The sequence below is a fragment of the Anopheles darlingi genome, chromosome 2, assembly GCF_943734745.1.
Source record: "Anopheles darlingi chromosome 2, idAnoDarlMG_H_01, whole genome shotgun sequence".
NCBI classification, from domain to species: Eukaryota; Metazoa; Arthropoda; class Insecta; order Diptera; family Culicidae; genus Anopheles; species Anopheles darlingi.
In genome coordinates, this window is record NC_064874.1 from 68652371 (window position 1) to 68663556 (window position 11186).

Sequence of the window (11186 nt, forward strand, 5' to 3'; positions counted from 1 at the left end):
AACACCATCTTACTATTGTTATATTTTGACGCAATCCTCATCACTCGTCTAGAAAAACCCCCAATATGATCATCCTCGTTTGTCATGACATTGGGGCCAGCCACAAGGCCACCTACTTCGTTCAGGATGTTTGTAGCATATCTTTCGGGTGGGAAAATGCGCTGTCAACAGTCGATATTTGGGCTCCAGTTTCGGAGGGGCGGATCAATGAGTAATCATCGTGTCGCTCACATCAGTGACGCCTGGGATGCCTTCAGGGCTGATCTTTGGTCGCTGCAGATGTGCTGAAGGTAAACAACCTGAGGCAATCGCGATATTGGGGGTATTTTCAACGAAATTGGTTCAGTTCCAATTGGTCCATCTGCACGCTTGAAAACAATAATAACAGGTTTGTTGTGCGTCCTATCGTTGATCTCGTTCGATCTCTTCGCCAGGCCCCCTTGTATACAAGTTGCCCTTTCCGTTAAGCTGCAAGTAGACATGATGGCCGGCACCGCATATACATATGTTCCGTCCACTTGGGACGTTTCCGTACGGTTGCAATAAATGCGACCAACGATTGACGCGCAGGGTGGCGATGGCGATCGCGTCGCGGGCGTGTAATGTCTTGTTTGCTACCCACAGCACCAGGAAGATACCATCCGATGGCTGGAAGCACGTCGTGACATGATGACAAATGATACGACTCAACCTAAAACACACATACGCACACACACACACACACACACACACACCCCGTACATACGATGCTGTAAAGTGCTTTCATGCGCCGCAAAAATCCCAGAATCGGGACGCTCCGGTGATCAGCCGTCTCGTAAGGGCGAGGTATAAATACGACAACAGGGTTCTTGGCGGGCTTAAACCGAACCAGAACGCCAAAGACGAAACACATATCCGCGAGTCGAGAGTATCTAGTGAGAAAACAGAAGCAAGATGAAGGTGTATTTGTGCTGTGCGCTAGTGATGTTGGCCATTGTGGCCCTCGAGGCATCACCCGTTGATCCCGAGGCAGCGATTGTGGATCTTGCGCCCGAACCGCCGGTCATCAATCTGGAGGATGCGGAAGTAGCGTACGCCGAGGGTCCCGACAGTGATGCGCTTCGCGAGAAGCGCCACCAACGGTACGGCGGGGGTTACGGTGGATACGGCGGGTAAGTCAATCAACAAAATGAAGAACAGCAATCGAGGCGACCGAACGAACGAACGATCCTTTCATGGTCAAACATTGCAATTGCAGATACCGTGGAGGATATGGCGGTTATGGGGGGTACGGGTACGGAGGTGGATACCATGGCGGTTATGGCGGACGCCGGCACGGTTATGGGGGATATGGTGGATATGGTGGATATGGTCGAGGATTTGGTTTTTACTGAACCCGAACCGGCGAGGGACGCGAAGCGAAGAGTTCGAACGAATAATGGCATCAAGTGATAAACGAAACAATAAACATAAATGTGATTCGAAATACCATACTCTACATTTCAAGTAAAACACAAAGAAAGCGAAACTGAAAGAAATGTCTGCCCAATCCTCGTGTAGCGAAAAAGAAATATGTTTCAGTTGTTAATTTTATGATTTTGTCTTTACGCCTTTATTTTGAACTTGTATTGAACTTATTACAAAATAATTTAAAAAAACATTTAATTTTTATTTTAAATTATTGATCTACCTACAGAAAATTGAAGAATGATACCGCCGATTGTCAAATCACACAACATATATTGCTCAGTGTACCTCGCAATTTCAAAACATGATGCCTAAACAAACGCTTTTTTTGAAAGTCGTTCACTATTGCATAATACAAAGAAACCATAGAACCTATCCTATTGAATTTAAAAAAATATTTGAGACTAAGTAGTCAACAAACTGCATATCATTTACGAAGTACCCCCGTGAATAGTTTGTCTAATAAAAAATAAAAAAACAAAAATCATTAATACATATTTGTTAATATTAAATGTTGAAATTAAAAAAATAAATTTGTAGATATTCTATTGAAATAATCTCGCCTTTTATATCTCAAATAATGAAGCATGATGCTACGAGAGGTACAAAAAGTACAGTTTTGCACATGTCTGCAAAATTCTTCACGATTGACATCCATAAGTTGCAATTCCAATATATTTTCATGAAACTGTGTGCTAAAGAAGTTTAAAAGCTGTAGATTAACATGCGATTTACGGAAAAATAAAGTCCAATATTTTAAAAACAAACGTAAAAAAAATACTTTTGATCCGAATTACCGATAGTCCCTCCCTAAATAAAACGTTAATTGGCATATTTCTCGACAAAACATTTACTTATTTTAACGGGTTTTTCTTTGTAAACTGGTTCCCTCTCAGCTACTTTCTCCGCTTCTGCTCACGATCGACGGGTGGTAATTGGCCACCAGCTATATGCAAGAAATGCGCAGCACCATACCACTGTTTGGAGTGGAATGAAATGCATAAAATTATTGCTTTGTCATCTAAAGTGCGTACGTTGGCCATTCATTCATAAATCGATAGTCATCTAACGGACCAGCCTGGGGCAGGTGATTCCCCGGCTACACATAGTTTAAAGAGCGGGGAGGAATCGTGACAACTTCGTAAATGATCTCCCGTGATGATACCGCTGATGAGATGGGAATGTTTCTTTGATTTTTCGCAAACGTCGTCAAAGAATGTGTTTACAGGTGTTATCATTTGCGGGGATTATTCATAGTATTCGTAAGTACTATTAAACGTTGGGGAAATTAATTTGCTAACCATTCCATCAAATGATGCAATGCAGCAAATCTTCCATCGTCATGGCAACATACTGCAAATCATTGATCATGGAAGATAAACAAATTAACCAGAGCATGACTAAATTCCCACACTTAATTACTAACTACAAGTCAGTTGCTTAACCATCGCTGTTGGCTGTCGTTGTGGGAAATGTGTCTTGTTCGCGGTTTTCGGCAATACAATAGTAACCGAAGCCGGACTGCCGCACCTCCAAATGGCGCAGAATGGCCTTGACCCGAAGTGATGCAACAAGTTTGATGAAATTTGTAACTCCCCTCGCTTTGCTGTGATTGTCTTCGCAATACCTGCTTCTAGAGCAACCAATTGCTAGTGATCAAAGAGATTTCGTTTTAATATTAATAAATAACAAATGCGACAGTCCGACGATCAACAGGTTCTTATTAATCTCTTTTATTGCTCACATCTCCCACATCGCTTTGTACCTAACTCAATTTCAACTTATTAAAAGTACGGATGACCGAATCCACCCCCATAGCCATAGCCTCCACCATAATGGTATCCGTGGTAGCGACGGTATCCGTAACCGTAACCTGGGTATCCTCCGTATCCGTACGACGGATAGCCACCATAGCCGTATCCCGGATATGCGCCAAAGCCACCACCAATCAATCCGACGCCCACACCGAAGCCTACACCACCGAAACCAATGTGTCGCTTCTGTCGTGCCTCCGCTTCGGACGTTTCATCGGCCGCTCCATCGACTGCTGGTTCGGGTGCGGGCACCAATTGAACTATTTCCAGTGGTTGGGCGACACTCTGGGGCTGCGGCTCAACGACCTTCTCCGCCGGGTAGGCCACCGCAAACACCACGAGGCTGGCAAACACAAGCATACACTGATGGACCTTCATTCTCGCCTAAGACTGTCGTTTGTTTCCTGCAATGAATGGAACTGACATTAACGTCGGATGTATCGAATTCGGAACACGAATGACATTAAAAGCGAAATCAAGGAGGTCCTTGAGATGAAACTAGAGCACGATCGCACAACCACGGCCTGCCATTAAAAGAAATTCTCTCGTTCTCTGATTGTACTTTTCTGTTTTAACACGAGACCCCGAGCACTACAATTCGCCGAGCACACGATCGTCATAACCACTGGGAACGACGCCAAGGCGTTGTTTATCTGTTTGTCAAGCCGGGAGGGCCAACTGTGCCGCCACAAACACTTAAGTTAGCACCCCATTTAACGTGATGCCGTTGCTGCTCTCGCGACATCACGACGGATTTTACGCGTCACTGAGCCAGAACACAGCATATCGCACGGCATCAGGAAAGTAACCTCGATTGACCCTTACCTAAAGCAGAAGGCTTCGAAGTTCGATTCGATAGTTCACTGGACTGGAGCTCCTTTCGGTTCGGTTCCCGGCGAGGATCCCCTGAAAGGCTCCTTCTTTCCTGTTCGATGGTCAGCTTTGGTTTGATTGTTGCGCTCCGGTGGTCGTTTCATTTTTATAGATCCAACCAACCTGCCACAAATTCCAAGAACCCAGGAAGAGGTAGAGAGAGAGCGAGCGAAAGAGAGCGAGAGAGAACGAGAGAGAGGGTCGAAAGATCATGTGACCTCGGCGCGTGGCTAGGGAATTCGTGGCCACGGGAAGGGATCATGTGAACGAACCGCTGGCAATGCGGGCGGTACGCAGAAGCAAGAAGTAAGAGATCTGTCGCTCTGCTCAGCCTCCGCACGTAGCGGCTGGCGGGAACCGTATTGCTACAATTCGGATGATGGCACTACGATGGGCTGGGGCTGGGTTGGGGATGGTCGAGATCGAGATGGTTCCATGCTCCGTAGAACGCGGCGACGTGTCTTTGTTTCGGATGGACCATCATCTGCATGATTGTTTGCGGTTTGGACCAAGGAAAGGGAAGTCAATGCATTATCTTCGCTATGGATTGTGGTCTCTTTCTATTGTGAATTTAATTACTGTTCGTTCGTAACACTTGCTGGCTCGCTGTTGTTCGATCTTAGACACGATGATGTTGTTGTTGTTGTTGTAGCCGTTTGTTGTTATCGCGAGGAATGCCCAGAGGTTACACGAGGCTAATGGGATTGTGCTTAGTTCCGTCAACACAGTTCGGCTTTGATTTGATACGTTCGACGGTGGTCAGGAGATTTGTTTTTTTAGTTACAGCGCACCGTTCGACCGGTCATAAGAGACTTTTTGGAGACCCGGATGCCATTTAGAGACGAAGGCAATTATCCAATCTGGCGCAACAATTAAACTCGCTGGCTATTTTAATTAACCTCTAAACCACGCAAGATTTCATCCAAGTTATATTCTTAAAGCGAGTTCTTGTTCTTCTCGTCTATTTTGTTGTCTCCAATTAGTTTGAGCAGGATGAGGAGAAATTGCTTGAATTGCTGAAATTTTGAATAATTAATTATGTTCACATGATATGTTAAAGCATAAGCGATCTTTAAATTAATGTTAACAATCACATTATTGAAACTTATAAGCCTCCTTCTTGATAACCAATAACTTAGAAAAGATCTACGAACATTACAGTTGTTGAATCGGTACAAAACTGTTCGGACATTTCTTCATTTGCGTGTGCATTTCTTCTAAAGCTGTCATTTGCTCCGAAAATGAAGAAGAAATGTTGTAATGTTTTGCAGTGCGGTAAGCTTTATTATCAGTCATCCATTAGCGTCAACGGTCAGAAATCGTTCCAGTCTTTCAAATGTAGAGTCTTTGATTGTATCCTCCCAGCTGGTTACCGTACCCGTAAGGGCTCTGAATAGCACTCCAGCCGTTACTGTACGGATAGACACTCTGGCCAATTCCGTATCCATTGTGAGCTCCCGGGTATCCGTAGCCACCAAAACCTGCTCCCGCAAATCCTCCCGCTCCACCAAGTCCGATGCCTCCAACACCTCCAATTGCTCCAACTCCGCCATAACCATTCAAACTCGCGGCGTACGGATTGTAGGGATTATACTGGTTGTGCTGTACGCTGTACGGATGGTACTGTGTCGCGTAAGGGTTATAGTTGTATCCCGTTCCTATGAAGGGCATCAAACAGATTTTGTTTTTTTGGAAGAGACCTCGAGGAACAACTCCACACGTCTTGTGCTACTTCAACTCACCAAGATAGCTTAGCTCCCGAGACCTTCTCTCCGGTACGATTTGATCGTTGCGAACCCTTGCTTCAATCGGTTGCAGAAACGAGGCCAACGACGAATCCTTAGAACCGGCGATATCATCTCGATCCGTTGACGTAGCGCGGCATGAGGAAATCACCAACGCGCACAGGAGCACCACGGACTTCATCGTTGCGTTCTCGACACTGGATTCAACTGGAGTACAATCCTGGAGCGGGCACTTGTCACTTTTAGGAATGATGCTAGTAAAGTAATGTCTCCACTTGCAAGGAGCATCCTTTAAATACGGATTGCTGGAGAAACATCAGCTCGTTGTCGAACAGTAGTGTGCATTGTTCAAGTGAACAAGCAAATTACATCACAATCTTTCAACTTTTTCTTTCAAGGGCACACATTGTTCTGAGATTTGCATGCCGCCATTGCACTGCCATTTGAGCACTGAGCAGTGTAAGCATGTTTGAAGCCCCAAAACCTCCCCGTGGTGCCCATAAAACTTACAGGCCATAAATTCCTTAACAATTCTCCTGTTTCAAATGCTCCCGCATACACATTGTCCAAGCTAGGTGGAAAAATTGTGTCTCAAGAGTTAGTTGATTCAACGCACAAAATATGGAATGAGATGCTGTCGGCTGTCTCTCTGCACCAACTACCATGGGTTCGGTCCAACTACCATGGGTCTGCGGAGGGTAGTGAGCGCACGTAATCACGCGACCAACCGCGGCTAGTGTGTCTCCCAGTGTCATGTCCACAGTGCGGTCAAAGTGTATTAACTGTAACCGGTTTTTTTTCGATCGTTTTTGGGAAGTGCTTTAATGCTGCCGGTTTCAACTTGACATTGGACTCGTGGCAGTCACATTACGTGGCTCAGACTCAGTGATTCATCGGGGCGATGGACGGACTCATCGCCGGCCGGAATTAGCATGTTTCGTTCGAGTTCGAGGGGCGCGCAGTAGCTTGGCTTGTGCGGTCTATTTGAAAGTCTATGTTGATTCTGGTGTGCGCCGGATTTTTTTTTAGTTTATTTTCGTTCCTGGTGGCAGAGCGCCGAAAATTGCGACAGCAAACATCAATCGAGCTTTGTGTAATGAAAGTTAACAAATTAGAATTTAAAAAAATATATCAATCGTTGCAAGTCATGCGATATTCCATCATTTGAAATTAAATTATAACAAACTATGTCATCGATCTCTCCAAAAAGGAATACATATTATTTCGAAACGTTGTAAAAATTAAATTTTATGATTCAAAATAATATTACAACATCCATGCAACGTGAGGTAGTAGTGAATCATTCACCTATGTTTATCCATTTCTCGTGAATGTGGTGTCCTTGCCCTCAGATAAAGGTAAACATCTTTCTGGGTTTTCCCAAACCATCTCGACATTTATTTCGGAAACCAAAGATTGGATCGAATTCAAGGTTCGTTGCCAGTGCAACTGTGTTCAAATCTTTTGTTCCATTTCAAGAGACCAACTCGTAAACACCATACACTATAGAGACTACATGAAATGCAATCAATATAGGGTGCTGCTGTATACAGTTAGAACTCAATTTTGACCATTTCGTCATGATGATAACGAAAATGCAATTGAATTGAAGACATAAAGTACACTCAACAGTAGCCACCGCATGATGATGACACACAACATAGATGACAACTTCTCCCGGGGGTTTTTACCCATTTCCAATGATTAGCATTTATTTCAAATTAACACCTTTGTCATGATTGTCACGATGACGGTGAGAAAATTCTCATGACGCTGCTCTGCTGCTCGTTCAATGCCGGTCGGCCAGCCAAGAACGCAGACGATCGCGACGGTCGAAGCACTTGCACTGGCAATACTTCCCCGACCGGCTACGGTATCGGCAGCCATCGCGTTCGTATTCACCCCTTTCGTCACTGCTGGAGCTGGAGTCGCTGTGGCTTCTGGAGTGTGACCGATCGTCACTGCCGAATGCCCGGCCCAGTATTTCACGCACATGATCAGCGGTAGTGTGCGGTTTCTGATCCAGCGTACCCTTCAATTCGATAGCGATTGTCACATGGATTGCACTGATGCACAGAAGCAGCAACAATACCGCCAACGTCTGGCGATCGATCGGGTAGGGAGTCTGTGGTGGCATTTTGCTGTCGTGGTAGAAATGGAACTGAACTGGAACAGTGATGCGGTGTTGGCAATATGGACCGAATTTTGGTTGCGATGCCCAATGGTGAATTTTCAGTAATTATATCTTTCATCGCAGTGGCGCAAGTGGCTAATCATTCTGCTCATCATCTGATTTTTCTAGCATCAGAGGGGAAGGCGAACATTTGGAGCTGCTCTAAGTGGAAAGTTAGCCTTGGCTAACGTAATGATTAAAAAACGAACATTTTCTTCCAGTTTAAATATCTTTTTGGTCAAATGAATGAAAACAATTATTATATTATAATACAAAAAATCTAAACATACAGCACGTCCGTCCTTATATATGCTAAAAAAAATAATACAAAAAAATTATTATAACATATGTAACTGTTCGTTAAATGGAAGGAAATGTATAGCCATATGCAAAGCTGACTCATTCACCTCGGAAGTGCGCAAAAACCGAGCATAGATCGGTTGACCCTGCCGCGTGGAAAATCATTGAAATGTCCACACTTCCGCCCTAAAATTTCCACCCACAGAACAGCGACGAAGGACACCAGTTCAAGTGCGTTCGGTCAAGGTGGTCTTTCACGGTCCCGGGCAAGCGTACATCCGCACCAATCCCAGGCCAAGTCATCGCTCCCCCAATGACAAACTTAGTCCAAGATAGTTTGCTCAATCATAAGGTACGGTTCGTTTCGCAAAAGACGCTAATTATCTCGTTCAATCTTCAATGATGCCGCCGCCACGTTTACTCACGTGCAAAACAGATTAGTAGCGATGGTGTGTGTGTGTGATCAGGAAGATGATGAGTTTGCTAAGCAATCAATCGCGTTATTATATACGCAAAAAACCAACTATTTTATGGGAGATAAAGGTTATTAGTTCCGATTTCCGAACATTACAGCCGAGGAATTTACATAGCCATCGTAATTGATGTCATCACACTGTGCTTATTAAACACCATGCGATCAGTACGTGTTGATATGCATAGGAAAATTCGTTTGAAATTAACCTTTATATACATGTTCCATCGTCTTGATGATACTAATTCATTTCAGATTTCAATTTGTTAAAAACACATTATCATGAATTCGACCATGAAATTAATATGCTCACTTTAATAACCTTTAATTGTTACAAAACGCGAACTCCAAACGTAGGATCAGCTTCTTTCGAGATCGGCAATAATGCTAGATATTAGTAAAGTTTGAAATGTTGGCCACACCAGTACTGTTCTGTGCAATCGTCCTGTTCGTTTCGGGGTACGCATTGCCACCGCCCCCCGGTGCTTATCCTGAGAATAATACGCGCAAGACGGCAAACCGTTTAGTGCTCAGTAACGCCCTTGTACCAGAGGTGATGAACGAGCAACGCGGCGCCGGAGACACTTTAAACCGTAAAAGACGCAACTTTGACATTGGCGGTATACTGAAGACCATTGGGGTGGATGTGGACTTGGGTGGACCGGAGCTGAGCCTTAACCCACCCAACATCTCCATCCAGACACCGCTCGGGCAGATTGGATGCGGCGAAAGCAAACGCTCTCGGCGTGATGGTGGGCGGAAGAATAATGCGGAATCACTCGAGAGTGATGAGAAGGGTTCGGCTAATGTTTCATTCTGAACTCCGTCAGACCGCTCATGTTACTACTGCTATTGCTACCACTACTAGACTAATGTTGTAATTGAATAAATTGAAATCGATTGGGTTTATTTGTTTCCTCCATTAGGTTTTACATGTATTCAATGAAATTGGGTAATAATAAAGGAAATGAATGTTTCGGGTGGAAATGATACAAAGAATGCCTTTCTTTGTACAATTTGTGGCATGCACCAAGTTTGCTTTGCTGGACCAACATTGCTTGGAGATAACCATAATAAAAGCCATTTAATTCTGATATATAAAAACGAAATAAACCTATTCAATAACAAAAAAAATTGAGATTGTGAATATTTTCAACATTTACTCATGTTTATTGGGGAGTGTGGGATTATTGTTTGATAGATAATTTATTTAGCAATAATTGTAAAACAACAGGAGTAAAATTGATAATCCCAAACTACCCGTTTTTCCTAGTATTTTGCCAGCATTCAATCAATTTAAACATACGAATAAATAAAAATAAACATGTTAGTCAATGATAAATATACTAATTATCATTTTAATATTAAATGATACAATAGCGTAAGTAATTATTTGATATAAGTAACAAAATAAGTGAACGTCGATATAAGTGACAAAAATGATTCAACAAAATCATTTGTACACATTTGCTATGCCCTTGCCAGAGTATTATACTATACTACTACCTCAGTATATCCAACAATGAGTCGAACAAAGACAGGAAAAGCCGACGATCATATGAATCAATGAACGCCCCTACAGCACTGTGGTAGTGCGCTCTTTCCCAGCATTGAGTCGCTCCGGCGGTCCCAAAGGTATGGCCTTGTGGCGACGAACTGGCTGCCGGTCACCGTTCTTGTCGGCGTCTTTCGTGCTGCTGTCTCCCAAAGCGGTGGAATGGGATTCATATAAAAAGCATAAGATGCCGGTTCGGTTATGTCAGATCCAACGCCAACCTCACGAAGTGAACAGGTGAAAACGCAACAATACAATCGTACAGGCCCTTCTCGTCTCGGCAAAACAATTAGTGACCTTTAACAGCGCTCAGCAAAAGTGGTTCCTTGTGCTCCCGGTTCAAAATGAAGCTCTTTGCCGTTTGTGTCCTTCTTTGTGTGGTGGTGAGCTGTTTCGCTTCGGAGGAGGAAACTAGCGCGGATCGTGTGAAGCGACAATTTGGCTTCGGTGGCGGTTATGGAGGATATCAGAATCCCTTCTACGGTTACGGAGGTCACGGACATGGAGGTTACGGACATGGATATGGCGGAGGATATGGACTGTATGGCGGCCACGGTTACGGCGGCCACGGCTACGGAGGCCACGGATACGGCGGCCACGGATACGGCGGCCACGGATATGGCGGCCACGGATATGGTGGCCACGGATATGGCGGCCTAGGATATGGTGGCCTCGGATATGGTGGGCTTGGCTACGGCGGTGGATTCTTTGGATAAATCATGGAAAACTATTGATCAAGTGGTCCATTGGTCTTATTTATCGTGAAGCCGGAACCATGTATAAACATCCTAAAAAACCAAAACTGTTA

At 44.2% G+C, this 11186-nt stretch overlaps 2 protein-coding genes across 2 annotated transcripts; one reads left to right on the forward strand and one right to left on the reverse strand.

The window, feature by feature from the left end:
- Positions 1-858: 858 nt before the first annotated feature.
- LOC125952444 (uncharacterized) lies at positions 859-1471 on the forward strand. The gene is made up of 2 exons (XM_049681906.1): positions 859-1151; positions 1238-1471. Exons 1-2 carry the CDS (start codon positions 934-936, stop codon positions 1371-1373), a joined length of 354 nt encoding a protein of 117 aa, XP_049537863.1. The 5' UTR covers positions 859-933; the 3' UTR covers positions 1374-1471.
- A 1698-nt stretch (positions 1472-3169) lies between these two features.
- LOC125952434 (RNA-binding protein squid-like) lies at positions 3170-4204 on the reverse strand. The gene is made up of 2 exons (XM_049681895.1): positions 4086-4204; positions 3170-3664 (listed from the first exon to the last, which is right to left on the reverse strand). Exon 2 carries the CDS (start codon positions 3636-3638, stop codon positions 3231-3233), a length of 408 nt encoding a protein of 135 aa, XP_049537852.1. The 5' UTR covers positions 3639-3664; positions 4086-4204; the 3' UTR covers positions 3170-3230.
- Between the last annotated feature and the right edge of the window lie 6982 nt (positions 4205-11186).